The 18,068-nt window shown below is 43.0% G+C and overlaps 1 protein-coding gene across 3 annotated transcripts in view; it reads right to left on the reverse strand.

Annotated features, from left to right (window-relative positions):
* ACOT11 (acyl-CoA thioesterase 11) overlaps positions 1-18,068 on the reverse strand; it is a 437,309-nt gene that overhangs the window by 283,181 nt on the left and 136,060 nt on the right. For 2 of the 3 annotated variants that reach the window (XM_078670317.1, XM_078670324.1), the window contains 2 exons: positions 8,644-8,779; positions 7,447-7,606 (listed from right to left, as the gene is read on the reverse strand). In XM_078670317.1, the coding sequence (XP_078526443.1) occupies positions 7,447-7,606; positions 8,644-8,779 (296 nt within the window). Of the gene's footprint in view, positions 1-7,446; positions 7,607-8,038; positions 8,120-8,643; positions 8,780-18,068 lie in introns of all 3 variants that reach the window. The other variant, XM_078670310.1, reaches the window with a different exon arrangement.

An 18,068-nucleotide genomic window follows, 5' to 3' on the forward strand; every position in this document is an offset into this window, starting at 1 on the left:
AATTCTTTATTTAAGGACATTAGTAATGTCATGGCTTTTCAATATGATATCTTGGTGTTTTCTGAATCAATTGAACAACACAAAGATATTCTTGACAAAGTTTTGTTTATCTTGAATGAAAGAGGTATGACTATTCGTTTGGACAAGTGTACGTTTTTTGTATCAGAGGTTGAATATCTTGGACATTTGATTAATTCACAAGGTATTTTTCCTAAGAATGACCTACTTGCTTCCATCAAAAATATGGCTGAACCTAAAGATAAGGATCAATTAAAATCATTTTTAGGTTTGTGTGAATATTATTCTAGATTTGTTCATAACTTTGCAGATATTGTATTGCCATTGAGATCACTTCTTAAGAAAGGGTGTAAATATGTTTGGACTGATGAACATTCTACATCTGTTTCTAAGATTAAGTCTGCTATAATTGATTGTAAACCTCTGTCTCCTTTTTCTTCTAATGCTTTAAGTGTGATCACAGTAGATGCGAGTGCTACTGGACTTGGTGCGGTTTTGAGTCAAGTAAAGAATGATAAAGAAGTTACTATTGCTTTTGCGTCCAGACCATTGTCAATAGCTGAAGTGAAATACTCTACCATTGAAAGAGAAGCTTTAAGATGTTCATGGGCTGTTGAGCATTTTAAGACTTACTTGTGGGGAAAGTCTTTTAAGATTAGGACTGATCATAAACCTTTAATTTCCTTGTTATCTAACAATGGTGTTGGTAAGGCATCTTCTAGGTTGGTCTGTATTTTGGCAAAATTGTATGAGTATAATTTTGATATTGTTTACATTCCAGGTTCGGAAAATACCAGAGCAGATTGTTTTTCAAGATTATTACCAAGTGTCAGTCTTCTTAATCATTCGGAAAGTTTTGATGAGTGTGTTGTAGCATCTGTTGACGATGTTATTCTTTCAATGTCGGGTTTGGTTACGAAGGATGAGTGGTCAAAAGCTATGGATTTGGATGATCAGCTTAAGTTAGTCTGGGATTATTTGTTGGATTGTTGGCCAGCTGAGAAATTTCTTTCGAAAGAGCTTGCTGTGTTTTGGAAAGTTAGAGATGATTTGACTTGTAATGGAGATTTGGTGTTGAAAGGTGATTGTTTTGTTCCACCGACCTCAATTAGGCAAAAGATTATTTCTATTGCTCATCTTGGTCATTTAGGACAGTCTAGTACTATTAAAAAGATTAGGGACATTTTTTGGTGGCCTTATATGGATGATCAGATTGTTCAGTTTATCAAAAAATGTTCGTTATGTGCTAATTCAGATAAAGTGTTAAAACCCTTACATTCAAATGTCATGAAAGTACAGACTCCTAATACTCCATGGAATAAAATTGCAATTGATATTTTAGGTCCATATGAGGGTATTCAAGCTCAAAAAGTGTATATTTTTGTTGTTATTGATTATTTTTCAAAATGGGTAGAGTAGAAATGGTCTACACAAATTGACTCTAGTTCAGTGATAACATTTTTGAAGGAAATATTTAAAAGAGAGGGATTACCATTTACTTTAGTTTCTGATAATGGAACTCAATTTACTTCACATTTATTTGATGCTTTTATAAAAAAAAAAATATTAAGCATTGCAAGACTGCTTTGTATTCACCTAACATGAATGGTCTTGTAGAAAGGTTTAATAGAGTTTTGGTTGAGGGTATACAGTTAGCTATTAAATCTCACGTTGATGTTAAAAATCACGTGGCAGATTTGGTTTGGTCTTATCTTTGTACTCCACATTCTTCTACGAAATTTTCACCTTTTCTTTTGTTTAAAGGACGAAAACCCCAACAAGAAATTTCAATTTTTTGGGTTGAAAAGACCAACTCAAGAGAGAATATGACTAACATTTATAAAAAAGCTAAACAAAATATTGATGTCTCTAATAATACTGTTCATTCAACGCATAAATCAAAATTATGTGTTGGTGACAAAGTTAAAATTAAACTACCTATTTTTGTTAAAAAAGGTCAATCTAAATTTTCTGATATTTTTGAAATTTGTAAAATTGGGAAAACTTCTGTTCTGTTGGACAATGGATCCTGGTGGAATATTTCCAAAATTGCAAAGGTAGATCCATCTATTTTTAGAAATTACATGAATATGGATCCTCATTTTTCAAGTGATACCATTCTTGCTGAAAAAAATGTGAGTTCTGAAATTATTGATCATACACCTGTTGATAATAATGCTTCTTTGCAAGATAATAATGTTTTACGTTTTTCAAAGAGACAGAAATTTGTTCCGAAGAAGTTTGATAATTTTATTGTGTTTAAGTAATACTTCACATGCTTCTTTTCTTTTTGTTTATAAAGGGAGGGGATGTGTAGTATTGTGTTTATATTAGAATGTTTTATCACTTGAGAATTCCTTGAGGAATTCTCATGTTTCATTCCTTTTAGAATGTTTTCTCTGCTATGTTGTTTGCTTGCTCTGTGTATATCTTTAAAATGTGGTTTTGTTATGATACATCTTGAAGGATCAGTTATGAACAGTTGCTCTGCTGATCTTCAAGAAGGTGGATGCTCCAATAAACACCTCTTCTTCACTAAATTGGATTTACTTGGATTTCTTTCCTGTGGAACCCTTACTACAAATGTATTGCCTTTTTGTAGATAAAGCAGTCATAACACTTTAACAGACTTTCTTTAAGTTATATTGTACAACTACTCAGCAAGTTACAACTTACAACAAAAAATAGCTATTATAAATCGCAAAGGCGAATCCTAATGTATTTACCAATGCTTGTTATGCTTGGCACCCTAAGCAAGTACTTTGGATTTCTTAACTCAGTGTCTAGAAGTCACTGTTCTTGTATATTTTCTCAAGGTCCTCTGCACTCTTCACACAAGAAAAGTGAGTGCCCGAGTAAGTACTATCTATCACATGCATTTCCTTTTGAGGTTTTACTGCAAAATATCTATAAAAAGAAAAATGTTAAAAGGGAAGAGCAGCATTAAATGTTCAACTGCGTGGAGGAGGAAACTTTGCAAGTTTGCATAGAGTCATCACATATTGCTCGTTTTACTTATTACATTTTGTTCAGACTTGAAGAAAGCCCGAGAGCTATTTTTATGTGACCGATGTCAGTCAGAACTGGTTCCAGTATGCCGTCACCCCTCACACATTTAGCACTGGATGTACACAAGATCACTTTTCTTGTAACATCCTGCTGTACTGAAACAAAAATACATACATTATTGCTCTTCTCGGTGCATTTCGCTGTAAACGGAGGGAAGTAACAGTCTGAGAAAAAAAATACTGAGGTGTGACCGTGTACTATTTTGAAACACACAAAATGACTGGTTATTAATCTGTCTGACCTTAGCATTCAAATTACCAAGAGCCTGCATCTTGAGGAGTGTGTGCTCACTGTGAAAAGAAAGTAAACCCCAGTATCACAAGTCTGTTCAACAATCCGTGCCTAACAATAAAATGAATGTGTCCTAATGTAATGCAACTGGTGCTATGTAAAGCGCTCTGATACTCGATTCGATTAGGGTCTAGTTCGCGCTATATAAAACTCTGTAAAATTGAAATAAAAAAATTAAAAAATCCATAATGAACCAACACTGGTCTGCTGAAACCAGAAGTGTTCCAAGACAATACTTTTACCACCCAGGTTACATTCCTAGTTGTGGTCCTTTCCTTCTCAATTTACATTTTAAAATCCGGGCTCCCACCTTCCCTGTTGCAAAACCTATTTGACTATGAGAAATTATGGCATGTTCTGGAAACCAGCAGATGACCCGATATTTTAGATTTGAACGTTCTCCTAATATTCACTTACCCCAGATGCACACTCAAATGGATTGTCTTGGGGGCACAAACACACTGTTCAACAGTTGCATCCCCGAGTCAGAACTTCCTTCCTCTGTGTAATTACAAACCCTCTTCAACTTGACTCTCAAACCATCTGAGATCTCAGTGCCCTCAACAACATGCTTGTTTGGTTTTAGAAACACCTGTGTTAAAACAAAGCCCATTGCAAGAACCTACAGACCACAGCCTGATACTACTTCTCTAATGTAACGACTCAAATGTGACTTTTGCAAGCTCTAAAGGCAGCTCTGTCACCCTTAAAACTGAAACTAACGAGGTTTCTAGATAATATACACCATAGGCAATGTATGTTTTGTTACAGAGATTTTTGTAGCACTGTAAAGCCATTATTCTGGCCTTACAGCGCTCTTGACATCTGGATCCCTGAATGCGCTGGTCTTAAGTATTCGGTCATCGACCATGGTCCGTTTTCGGATTATTTAAGTTTGTTCATCAGAAGTGTGGGTGCAGTGAATATACTGCTTTCATATACATAATTAGTTGTGTGTGTATTGTATTGGCTGCTGCTGATTGTGCTGTGCGTCTTTAGTGGAGTCTTTGTCAATTTAGGGCCGTTTCATCTGGGATGATTGGTAGAAGCATTGCCGAGCTTAAGGTATTTTTCTGGGGTATCAGAGAGGATGGCATCTTTTTTGGGGCCAAAGTATGCCTTGAAAGTACAGCATATGTGAAGTGGAAGGTAAGTGTGTGTTTGGTGTATTATGTGTTGTCATGGAGTGACATAAATTTAGATGGGGTGACATGATTTTATAAAGGAGTGAAGTGCTAGTGTGAGTTCAGTAGGTTCCAACTATATGGTGCATGTAAGGCTGGCTGTGTATGGGTTGTTCTGACTAATGTGTTCTGTTGATGTTGTGATTATTTATTTCTCATTCTGGTTGGTATTGTTGCGAGCTCAATTCTTCCTAAATCTACGGAATATCTGGGTCGGGTTGGATGTGCCCCTAGTTTTCTGCCCAATGTGTTCTACTGGATGGTGCTCTATAACAGGTTGCCTCCATTTCAAGTTGAATTTAACCCTTTAATTTTCTTTTATTACGTTTCAGAGCCCTTCTTTGTTGCACAACTGACGTGGGATAGGGCAGTTTATTTAGTACAAGGCAGACTTTTGGGCATTTCCAATTTGTTGGACGCCTGCTATTATTTTCCCAGAGTTCTTGGTTTCTGGCTTTCCATTACCAGCAAGGTTACATGTTATACATGTCTTAGCTTTAATCTTTGTAGCAATTGCACCAGAGGTGGTACTTATATCAGGTCTAGAGATGTATTGTAACTTCACACATTCCTTTTCAGGCGTACCACTCCCTCCCAATAACATTCTGTATTACTTCTAAATTCACACCTCACATTCCAGCACTCCTGGATAATAGTCTTTTGATTTGCCCCACAACCGTGCAGTAAAGTGATGATGGGGTTCAGATACAGGCTGGTAGATATACGAACGCTCATTCCTGCTGAACAGTCACTCAACCAGAAGAAAGATCCGCGTGGGCTCAATGCCACTGGCCGTGAGTGGCCTAAAAACTAGGTCACTGACTCTGGAGCCACTGCATGGATCCCAATTTCAGCCAGATGCTGCAGTAAGAGCAGGTTATCAAATTTGTTGGAGGGTACTCACAGAGCTAAACTTAGCACCCACATTCCTCACACTAACACTGTCCTGAACCTCCATTCTCAAGTCCCCAAGCATAGAGGAGAAAATCTCATACTTATTTCTGGCGTGAAAGATACCAGCCCGAAAAGGTTCAAGTATGTTATGTCTTTCAACAAATACTCTGTTGCTTCCCCTTCTAGGCGCTAGCTTGAATAGGGGTGTAAAGAGACTGGGTGAAAATTGCAGGATCGTGAGCATGAAGGCTTTTCTTAAATGAGAACATTACCGCTGATTTAAAACCGGGGGAAACATAGCAGATATCGAATGACCTGTTCACCAAGTGTCTCATCTCTAAGTTAATAACATCTGAGAATCCCTTATAGATGTCACAAAAAAGCACGAAGAGCCAAAGCACGTCCAAAAGGCCAGTACTTAGAAAGACTCCAAAGCTTAAAAAAGAAAAGAAAGTTAACATGGATGTAAAACGGCCCACAATATGGAGACATGTTTCTCGCTGGTCAGGTTCGAAGGAGAAAGAGAGATTTAGGTTTGATATTAAATCTAATGGTTTCTAAATTTCATAGAGAAGAAACAAGTCTTCACATAAATGCAAGAATGGAATAGAGATGCAGCTAGCAATTACAGAGTGGGCTCCGGCTCTCCCTCATGTCGCGATACTGGCTGTTTGGTACCACTCCCCCTCTTTTTGAGTGCTTGCAGTATGGTCTATGAGGAGGTATTTTACATATCAAAAGGTACTCTGAATCATCACACACTAAATTCATTATCTCACAGACGCCTTGTATATTGAAAGCAATCTGTTTAGTTTTTCCAATGCAGCAGGCTTTTTGTAAATGTTTAGTCATGATTCAAAATGCAAGTCAGACCTATTGGCTTTGTCGATGTTCGTCTGAAATGATGATCACGTGATTGCAGTTTTTCCGCCTCTTTGTAAGATAATGCCATAGTGTTAATCTGGAGAACTACCTTAGGTGTGCTTTTACCTGCTGAAAATGCCGGGGTGATCTATTTGCAGCAAGGATGCCCCTGGGCTAAACTAATTGGTTTAAAATGGTGCACTCACATGTACACTACATAGATACATTGAGAAGGGTTAGACAAATAACAGGGTTTTCAGGATGTAAGATGGTGAAGTTTTGATTCTGCTGTTTATTATAGGCCAGGTCACCACAGGTCACAGGTTTCCTACCACCGTTTTGTTCAAATTGCCTTGGAAGTTGTTGCAAGTTCATCTTTTGTTATGCGCATAGGATCACAAAAGGAAAAAACAAACAGTCTCATATGGTCAGGTGTAACCATGGATGGACAGGTCTGAGTACTAGGCCAGAGCCCTAAAAATAGAGATGCACATCGCTGTATAGTTACCTGATTCGCAACTTCACCTTTAAAAAAAATATATATATATTTGCAAGTTTGCCGAAGATTGCAGTTTTGAAAATAAGGCAGCTTTATCGGTAATCATGGCAGCAGAAAGTCATTTAGAATCAGCTTAGAAGGACACAGGAAAATGTACTATTGAAAGACCGAATGTTCCCCTGAAATGCACTAAAGTTTCCTCCTTGCTTGAACACCATTAAATAGCTAGGACATTGCTTCATAAATCTTGTCACATACATCAAAATTTGAGCTATTTGGTGAGGTGTTGTAATCATGAGCAAATTTTTGAGCAGGTTTACATCAGAGAACAGGGGTAATTTTGCTGATCAAATGCTTGAAGAAGAGGATTAAAGAGGTTGTCACAGAAACATAAGGAAGATATGTATTACTGACCGTCGCATGCCTATGCACTTCGACAAGTGTGCAGCAACAGGACGGGAGAGTCCCTCCCAACACAGGCTGCACTATAAACACACACTGCCAAAGATTCACTCCAACTCAAACTTGCAACAAAATGGACAAGGTCTACACAGTGCTTCATGGCCACCCTAGTGGTAGGAAAGCACTATTTAAATAAACAATACATTATTTTTTTAAAGTACAAACCTTGCAGCAATTGTGGCAACATTTTCCATCCATGCCATGATCTGGCCACCAAAAGTGTTCCCCTGGTGATTTGCATGGGGAGGCAAAACAAGTTCCACACTCTCAACCCTCGTCTTTTGTGCAGGGACCTCATCGCCAACACTCTCGTCTCTGTCCCCTTCTGTCAGGCGAGAAGGAATACAAAATTTAGAAATGCCAGCACGTTCTGTAATAGAGGTCAATGTTTTGTGGAGAACAGGTTTGTGACAGAACCGAATGAGCTTCTGATACCAACCGAAAAGTGCACCAGTGAAGATCAGCAAGCTATAACCGCAGTGAAGTCCAACACTCAGTGTTAAACTGCTTTATGAATTGTGAATTTTATCCCCAAAAAATCCAATAAAACTACAGAAATATGCTCCAACAAATTCCCAAGAGAGGAAAAACACTAGGTCTATATGATTAGCATCTGTAAGGAAAAGTATATAGGTCTCCTAAATATCTAAAGGCAAATGGAGGATGTTGGTATGTAACACGGGATTTGTGCTTCCCCTTGGCAATCCTAGGTTTGTGTAGAAATGCCTAACAATCAGTTCTATAAATGAATAAGTACCTGTCAACGCGGTCAACCCAACAAATGGAGAATGTCTTCCAGAGGGATCTTTTCTCTGTCTGTGTCGCAGGACACGGAGGGCTTGTCCAAGGGTTGGTTAGATTGTTATTTTTTAGAGAACATATATTTTTTTAATAATGAACATTATCACAAAGCATATACACGTTCAGTTCATTTACCTTTTGAATGGATCAAACAAATGTAAATTTCCAGTCTCAGAAACGGTTCTATACGGACTACAAGATGTCTTATTTGCAACTGGTATTATAATGCTATTGGTGTTTTCCACTGTATCTGCCTCCAGGCCTCGGCCTAACCCCTCCCACACCACCCAGATACTGTGCAAAGCTGACAACCTCCAAAAGTTACACATTTTAACAAACAGAGCTTAGACTAGGAACCATCACAAAAACAATACTAGAAAGAACCTCATTTGAATCCAAAATGAGGGGGGCGTGGATCATGGTACATTGATATTCCTAGCTCTGTGGTGGGTAAAATATGAAAATGGGGATTCAGTTATCACTTGTCGGCTGTAGCACATTTAACTAAACAATCTTAAAAAGTGATAATAGTAAAAGAGATTTGTTCTGGATCAAACTTACCATCCTGGATTGTGCTTTTCACAAGAAGATCCTTAATAATGTCCGTATGGAGTAGCCGCATGCGTCGGCGTTCTGCAGCAATGCTATACTCTGTCTGTTCCTCTTCAGTCTGAGGAGTGAACAGCTTTAATTTTACCTGAGAAGAAAATATAAGGCAACCCAAATGTTCATATTTCTTCCAGTTGGGGTAAAACATATACATTTGTTCAACACACCTTAAAAAATTAACACGTTACAAGGATAGCAAGAACAGCTTTAAAAAACTGTAAATTCAGATTCTATCACTGCACAGACAGACGCTGTCAAAAATACCAACAGATCCAGTTTGCACTGTTGCAGTTCTTCCTGTTAGACAAAAATATTTTGATCTACTGTTTTTATTGTGTCCAATAGCCATTTTCACCGATGTCTGAATTCCTTAAAAAAAATACTCCGCAGCAACATATTTCTAGAGCCTACATAGATATCACTGTTAAAGTTGAAAGGGTATATTTATGTACAAAAATATGGCCATGTTAAGAAACTTACTGAGTTCATATACACTCATCCATTCAGCTGATGCTTATGAAAAAGGCATGGTGGCTTTAATAGGAATGAGAAAGTGAATTCTCACGTTAATCCATCCACTTTACATCACAGATCACAAGGTTTATTTTTCTGTGTGATTACAAGATCTGCATACTGAACTCTAATGAACAGAAAACCTTTGGTGCTCACATTAGGCAACAAGGGGTCGTTAAAATGCACCATGTTGTCAGTTGTTCGTTTTCATAATTTTCCCCAATCTCTGCTTTGCATTTATAATAATTGTTCCGATTTCTCTGATAATGTTGTTAGATTAAATATGCACCGAAATTAGCTTAAAATTAAGCATTGAAACGACAGTGTGGATTTCTCTTTGTGCTTACTTGAGGGGAAATGTTCCCTGAACTCACAACAATAAATCAAAATGCCTGACAGACTCTGGCAGGTTCTGTTACATGCCTAACCACTTGTTTTCCATGTAAGCAGAGAGTAATGTGTGGGCCACAATAAAAAGTTACTTACCTTTGGTAACAATCTACCTGGTGTATACCTGCAGATTTCTCACCTTTGAATATCCCAGGAGCAAGATTGGAGCTGAAAAACGTCTGCAATAGCTCTCCAGCAGCTGGCGTAGATTCTGTTTCGACGTCAGATGTGGAGCCGTGATGACATCAGGTAAGTTTCAATTTGTTTTTGCCACGACTTTCAAGGTGGTTTGAAAAGACAGATACCTATATATTGATACAATTCATAACTAAGTTGCCATTTTATAATAAAGGGTGCTAATACTTTCACCAGAAGAGGGGATAGTGGGAGGAATTTGAGGAATTTTCAGGTAGCTGAAGTATGCAGCAGGATGTTTGCAACGGAAGGTAGCCTTATCTGGCAGAGACTATCTAGCCACAGATTCCTTACCTTCGAATTACCCCCCGGAGTTAGACTGCATTGGACATTTTTTGTGAGCAGTACCTCTGCGCGGCATTAGGTGGCGTTGTTCGGCTCTGCATGGCATCGTCTGCATTGGAAGTGGTGTGAGAAGTGCCTATATAAAAGTGTTGCCTCAATATGCTGAAATCAGTTTCTTTTTGTGACTTTCCACGCCAGAACTGTTGAGCCGCCATGAACACTGACCACTGTTGTGAAGAACTTGGGCCCTGAAAAGGGAATAGCCCTCTGCCCAGAAATCCATTCAAAGAGCAGGGAAAATGGGTAGGCCAATAAGGAATGAGCGGCTAGACAGTCTCTACCAGATAAGGCATTATCCTAGGAGTGACACATCTATCACTAATGTCAGGTCTGGTTGGGAAAGGGAGAGGAGTCCGACGCTGACCCAATCGTGTTCCTTCAGCCATCACTGCAGATCTTTTGCAGTGCTCTGGACCATGTGGAATAGATTCCCCTGATGCTGCACCCACTGGACCTTCAGGTTTCACTGCAGAGCCTGCATATGCCAATAGGCATGTGTCAAAAGCAGGATACAGGATGCCATGAGACCCAGCAGCCTCGGAGTAAGTCTCACCGAAACCCAGAATATAGTCTGAAATATCAGTATCATAGCCTGACTATCCAGGACTCCTTGCTTTGGAGGATACGCCCGAAACAGCACTGTGTTCAGAGCAGTTCCGATGAAAGAGAGCATCACAGAAGAGGTAGGTGTGACTATGGCACGTTAATAGTGAACACCAGAGAGGGAAGGAGGCTTGCCATAGTCTGGAGGTGGGAGACGACTCCCTGGGACGAGCCCGCCTTCAGCAGCCAGTCATTCAGATAGTGAAAGACTGGCACCCCTGATCTATGCAGATAATTTGCAACCACCACCAACACCTTGGTGAACACCGGAGGGGCAAGGGTAAGGCCAATTGGGAGCACGGCAAACTAAAAGTGCTTGTGACCTACCATGAACTGCAGGTAAGATCTGTCCCAAGTAGGACGGGAATCTAGATGTATGCGTCCTGCAAGTCCAACACTACCATCCAGTCTCCCAGGTCCAGGGCAGATAGGACTTAGGCAAGTGTGAGCATTCTGAAGTTCTCCTTTTTCAGGAAGAAATTGAGAGGGTGCAAGTATAGGATAGACTGAAGGCCTCAGTCGTTTTGGGCACCAAAAAGTAGTGGGAATAACAACCACAACCTAATGCTGATTCCAGCACCCTCTCTATGGCTCCCTTGGCCAAGAGCTGCCACTTCCTGACAGAGCAAAGAGGCAGCCTGTCGCAAGTGAGTGGCTTTCATGGAGGGGTAGTCATGAAAGGGAGGAAGCGGCCCTTTTGAACAATCTGGAGAACCTAGAGGTTAGAAATTATTGACCTCCACTGGTGCAGGTGATGGTGTATCCTGCCACGCACTGGGTGCACACGATAGTCGGAGGGCAAACTAAAGAGGCTTGGAGGCTGCGACTGCAGGGTGGACTGGCTCAACCTCTGACAACCTGACCTACGAAGCCTCTGGGTACTGTGTCCTTGGCCGTGCATGGGCTGGGAAGCTTGCGTGCCATGGTGGCTGAGCTGGTACAAACAAGGCTGGAAACCTCTTCCGTAGTCACGAAAGCAGCGAAAGGCAGACTGTGGTTTGCCAGGGGCCATGGATCTGGCCATAACTCTGCTATCCTTGAAGTGCTCCAGTGCTTGGAAGCCATCAAATGGCATGTACGTAAGCAAGGCTTGGACATACCCTAAACAGTCTGTGGTTCTCAGGCAGACGTGGTGTCTAGGGGTCGGCAATGACGAAACTGCTCTGCCTAGCGAGTTGGTTATATCCAGTGCACAATGTGTGGAGAACTTTGCTGCGTCTCACTCATCATCCATAGCCTGGAATAGTATGGCCAGGGCCTTCTCCAGGACTACCGTCAGCACCTGCACAACTGAGACCCAGAGTCAGTGGGAGTATGGGCCCAAACGGCATGCCTTGTTCACCGACCGCATAGCCGGGCAGGCAGAACAAACCATCTTCTTCCCCCCACAGTATCCAGCCTTTTGGATTCCTGGTCTGGTAGACTGGTAAGGAATGTACCAGGATGTACTTTGGGGTTGGAGGCTTGGACCACCAGGTCTGGGGTGCTGGTTGAGGAAACTGGGGTCCCCGGAATTGGGCACTAGCGATGGGCAATTGTCCTATTCACAGGAGTCCCTGTGCAGGGCTTGGACCATGCTTAAAGTAGTACATCTGTGAGGGCTTCATTAAATGTAAGAAGCTGTTCAGATGCGGTTACTCCCGGCTGAAGCACCTCTGTCAAGACGTTCATCTTGACTGCTACTGTGGACAGTTGAAGGTCCAGGACCTCAGCTGCCTGTCTCACTACCATTGCAAGTAAATCTCCCTCCTCCATAGCTATGGCAAGAGAAGAGACAAAGCCAATTTCTGGAGAGGTGTGCGTTCCCTGACGTCAGCCAGATCTTCACATTAGATGTCCTAGTGTAATCTACGGGCTGGTATACATCAGGAGCCAGTGGCCCCTCCAATTTTCCCAAAGTTCTAGTCAATATGAATAGGGCACAGCAGTGGCAGCTGCTGCAAAACTCAAGTGGGGGCTGGGGGAGTGGGAAGACGGGACGGGGGAGGGTGGAGAGAATTAATTAGAATTAAAAAAAAATGTATTACCTATTCCGGTGCTGCGGTCACCTCGGTGCTCTTCTCTCCTGATGGTGTCCCAGCAATCCCTGGGACACCAGCACAGACTCCCCACCCAATCCTGGTGTGCTCTCAATAGCACGGGAGCAGCACCAGGATTGGTCTGAGCAGCTTTGTTTGCTTCTCTGACAGTGCCTGGGAGTCTGTGCTGTTTCTCCAATGCAGCTGGGTTGGAAAAACCTAAGTGCGCTTGACGGTTTGGCCGGTCTAAGACAGCCGGTCAAACCATCATGCGCACTTACAGTGAGCACTACTCTTCCCTGCTGCGTCATGCCCCACATGGCTCTAGAGGGAATCAGGAAAAAAAATTACTAATTAAACAAATATCTTATTTTATTTTTTTCCGTTTCCCTCAGACCACTCTCAAAAGGGGAGGAGGGGTGAGCGATGCTCCTCCACCATAACGGAGAAGCCGCCACTGGGGCACAGGCCTGGACTACAGGCAATGCCTCCTGTCAGTTTCCGAGTCGAACGACACCCATCAGGCACTGTGTCGGAGTCAGGGACAAGAATGTGGCCGGTGGCGTCCAAATCCATCCATGGATCCATGGGGCCCCACTGCTGCCAGGGGTGAATCAGCTGGCAGAGGACCAGAACGGGCCTCCAGAACCTGTCAGGCCTGAAGACTCGCAAGATGGGAAGGGATGCTTAAATATGAAGTGCATAGCCTTATCAAACTCAGAGTTGGCCGGGAGTTGCTCTGGCCTTGGGAAATTTGAGGGGGTGCGGGGATGGCTGACGCGCAGGTTCAACTGGGCTTAAAACCAGGCTCCCTCATGGACATCCCTGCCAAACCAAGACACAAAATCTCAAAAAAGCCTTTGACAAAAGGTTGAAAAAAGTCAGTCAGTTCAGATTACTGGGGGTTGCTCTTCTCCGGATCTGCTCTGACTAGGACAGAAAGGAAAGAACTCCCATCATCGAGCGGGGGGGGCGCCTATGTAGGCACTGCGCATGTCAATTACGGCACAGACGACGACACCATCGTGTGAAGCTAAACGAGGCCACCTACCAGCTTGCTGGGGTACCGCTCACATAACATTTCCAGGACCAGTCTGACTCCTGGGGATAATTCTATGGTAAGTAATCTGCGGCTAGAAGTCTAGCAGATACACGGGTTAATCTATCAAGAGATTCAGTTTCTGCACTGCTTTCCCCTTTTTATAGCCAGTATAACCAATGAAAAGTTGGTCTTCTAGGGTCCAGCCTGTACAGTCGTTCTCCTTTCTCAGAAATACGTGGAGGAGGAGAGAATGTTGGTAATGTGAAGGATTGTCTATTTGGGATGAGGACTCTACTTTTGACAGACAAGCAGCCTTAGTTTGCAGCACCAATTTGTCTTGAAAGAAGCATTGGAATGAGGGGTGAACAGAAAGGCCTTGAAGTTTTCTAACATCACAAGCTGAAGCAAGTTCAACAGGAAAACAGTTTTGAGGGTTAGTAGCCTTAACTGACAACTGAGCAGGGGCTGAAACAGAGTCCCTTTAAGGAATGTTACAACTAGGTTGAGGTCCAATTGTGCCAGGATAGATGGTACTGATGGATGGAGGTTTGTGAAATGAAATTAATAAGATGTATTGAGTGCAACAGTTGCCCAAGGGTGTCAAGTTGCTCGTAGGGGTTAGCCTTGGGAGGGAAGTCTGTCAACCCTTTAAGAAATGTTAGTCCCACTGGAGATTTGAACATGGAGGGTTGATATGGTAAACAAAGGAACAACAAGGTTAAGAGATTCCCCTTTAAAATAGCTACAGCATAGCCTCAAGGAGCCAAGGTCAGTGCAAAATGCAGTACAGTAGACAGGCTTTGAGAGGATCTACACCTAATTCAACAGGAAACACGCTGGTTCCACCTCCCTGAATAAACAGATTTGGCAGTGTAGCAACCTGCAGAAAGTATCACGTCTACCTTTTCTGGTGGAATCTGGGAGGTGCCCAGATTGTCCCTCTCAATTTCCAGGCATGAAGGTGTAAGCTTTGAAGATTAGGGTGCTGGATCTGTCCTCTTGATTTACTGAACAGATCCACTCTGACCGGTAGACAAAGAGGAGCTACTACAGCATAGGTCAGAGTACCACAGCCTTCTTGGCCAGTCTGGAGAAATGAGAATCACATGGGGCCAGTCATTATGAATTTCCCCCAGAACCAGAAGAATCAAGTGAATGGTAAGAACGTGTGGAGAAGAGAAGTAGGAACTTCCAAATCAACTGAAACGCGTCCCCTGAAGCTCCCTGAAATGATACTGGAAGGCACAGAATTACAGGCAGTTAAGTGGCAAATACACCTGCCTGAGATGTACCCCCAAGACCAAAGTGATCTCAAACCATCTCCAGGTGAAGGCACTACTTGTGGTCAGCAAGATGAAACAAACTCAGGGTGTTGGCTCTGGTGTTCATGGATCATGCTATATGATTGACCATCTACCATGGACCAGAGCAACAGTCTCAGGGCTTCCCAGCAGAGAATCCGAGATCCCACTCTCAAGATCTGAACTGAAGAGATGTTTTCGGTCAGTGTCTTGTAACCACCATTACGGTCTTCTAATCAGGTTGTGGCACAGGTGTTGGTGCAGAGGACCGCTGTGTATGCGGTCCCAGGGCTGAATACACTTGAGGTAGAGAGTAAACTGGTGTCGATTGAGGTGTCATGGTGGACACCGCGGTGGTTCTCAGCACCGATCTATGTGCGATCAGGACCGATACTGGCAGCGACATTGGTCATGGTGACATTGGGCCAGTTAGGGCTCTGAACAGAAGTGGTGCTGGGAAGTACCTGTAGGCTCCAATGGCAGTGCTGGTATAGCAGCAAAAGGCTCCCTGAACTGTCCAGATAGGACCAGTCATCACATCAGAAGAGACAACCACTCTCTTAAAAAGATCCATCATGGTTTTTAAGTAACTGCACTGATACACTTACAGAGCTGGGTATGGATGCCAGCTGTGACAAAGGGGAAGGTGCAGTTGATGGTGAAGGAGATCGTGCCTGTATCTGGAACCAATGAAGACAGCGCCCAACATATCGCCACAAACTCCAGCCACAGGGTAGCTGAAGCCACAGGAGGCTTACCCTCACTCATGGGACGACGAGGGGAGGAAGAACAATACTTCTTGCCATGGAATTTATTCTCCCTCTACAACTTGGTTGAGAGGTTTGATCTTGAAGGGTAACTGGACCTTGCTCGTGACTTTGACCATGGCCTGGTTAGTTTACGACTCAAATGACTTAATTTGGAGTGAGCCATAAGAGCGTTGCTTGATGCTTCTTAATGACATATATTTGCATTTCAGCAGAGATCAGAAAACGTGACATGATTCGAACCGAGACACCACAGACAGTCTTGTGCAGGTCCGTGATGGACCTGTGCCCATCACATTACCAATCATGCTTACCACCCGAGCGCTATAGTGGGGACGTTGTCTTTGCTGCACTTAAATAGAGTAATTTCTATGTGAGAAATTCTGTAAGAATGAACCTCATTTCTGCGTCAAATGGCATGGAAAAGAACAGAAATGCCATTAGGGCACCGGTCCTGTGGCTATGTTGCTCCACTGGTGTCATTACGACTATATGCAGGACTTCAAAACAGAGTCAACACCATCTACCCACACCAGAGATCAGTTGCAAAAGTTTTCCAGATCCTGTCTTGCACCTGGGATACTCAAAAGTGAGGAATCTGCAGGTAGAAGTATACATCAGAATGTGTCTTTTCTTCCTGCTCAGGGGCTTGCCGGAGGGCCACAGGAGATCTAACCGCTTCGTGTTCATTGAAATATCCCTGATAATGTAACAAGACTAGTTCTGGAATACTATTTCCTCTAGACCCCCCACACCACCACCGCCACCTGGAGTCTAAATATTACCCGACTGCTTCTGGGCCCAAAAACAACAAGATATTTCTGCCATCCTCCACCATCAGCCTAGCCTGGAACCACAAGGTAGCCTCCCTAACCAAGGAGATCATCTCCTTTTTGCTCAATTGCAGTTATCGCCTTAGTGTCAGTGTTGAATGGCTAATAGAAACTTCTAACACTTTGAATCATTTACATGCTGCGCTTGCCCTGCTGCATCTCCGCCTGCGTTCACGTTTTTCTTCCCACTCCTTTTGCCATAGCTGCCTCTTCCAATGGGACTCGGTCTCAATGGCCCAGATACTTGAGATTCTCAAATTCATACCTCTTGTCCTATCCTATGCTCTTGCCAGCCGACAGCAGCCACAAGGACAGAGCAGCCCTGGTGGGTCAAAGGTCGGTGGCCATAATGAAGGCTGATCAGCTTCGTCCCTTAATATATCTTTTTACCCTCATGGGTGTCCATCTTTTTCAGATCTCAATGAGGTTATAGTGAAAGAGCAGAAACAATGATCACCCTTCTAGTTTCATGTGCATATGAATCGGAGCAGAACTAGAACATTATCTTCAGGAGAGGAAGATGAGTTGATGAGATTTGAATATATGAAAAATAAGCCACTCTGCGATGCTTTGCTGTTTGAATACTTTGGGTTCGCGCTCCAGATGTAAAAAGTTCAATCGGGTCGGGGACAATCGATATTTGCCCGGAGGTATTGCCTCTGTGACCCTCTAGTTATTAAATCAAATGAAGAGGCAGGCGCTGGAGACTGGAAAGCAGGAAACAAGGTTTTTTTTATTCTCTCCGGAGGAGAACACAACGAAACGGACAGAAGGTATCGTTCTGAGGTGCTCTAACTGTATTCCTGAGGCCTGGCCTCTTATACACACATTTATGACTTTATTGTAGATTACACATACATGTTAAAGCTTTGATGTACGGAAAAGACATTCTCGGAACTCCCCTTTGGGCCCGTTCCCATACACATTTACAGTTGAAGTCCCCACCCTAGTCACAACAGGTGATGAGCATCGCGCAGCTGGATAATCCGCCGATTCACGGAATGTGGGGGGTTTGATCGGGTCTCATGGGGTGGGGGCTTTGATCAACCCGGGGATTCTTTGATGGGGGAAGCTTTCTATTGTACGGGGAGGGGCAAGGATGGTATCGGCAGAGCTGGGTGTCGGCTTGGGAACGGGGAGGACAAAACGGGCACACGGGGAAAAAGGGGGTTTGCATCTAAGGGCCGGAGATCATGAAAGGAAAGCAGGGAGGTGTCGCGCTGGGAACAGGATGAGGGCCTGGGGCAGAGCAGCGCCGAAGAGGGGTTTATGACTCAAGGCAGGTGCAAGCAGGGGGTGGTCAGCGTGCAGGCTTAGCGAAGGCAAAGGGCTATGTCAGGGGCCAGCGGCATGCAAAAGGGTTTGTTCTG

This window comes from Lissotriton helveticus, chromosome 1_2, assembly GCF_964261635.1.
Source record: "Lissotriton helveticus chromosome 1_2, aLisHel1.1, whole genome shotgun sequence".
NCBI lineage: Eukaryota > Metazoa > Chordata > Amphibia > Caudata > Salamandridae > Lissotriton > Lissotriton helveticus.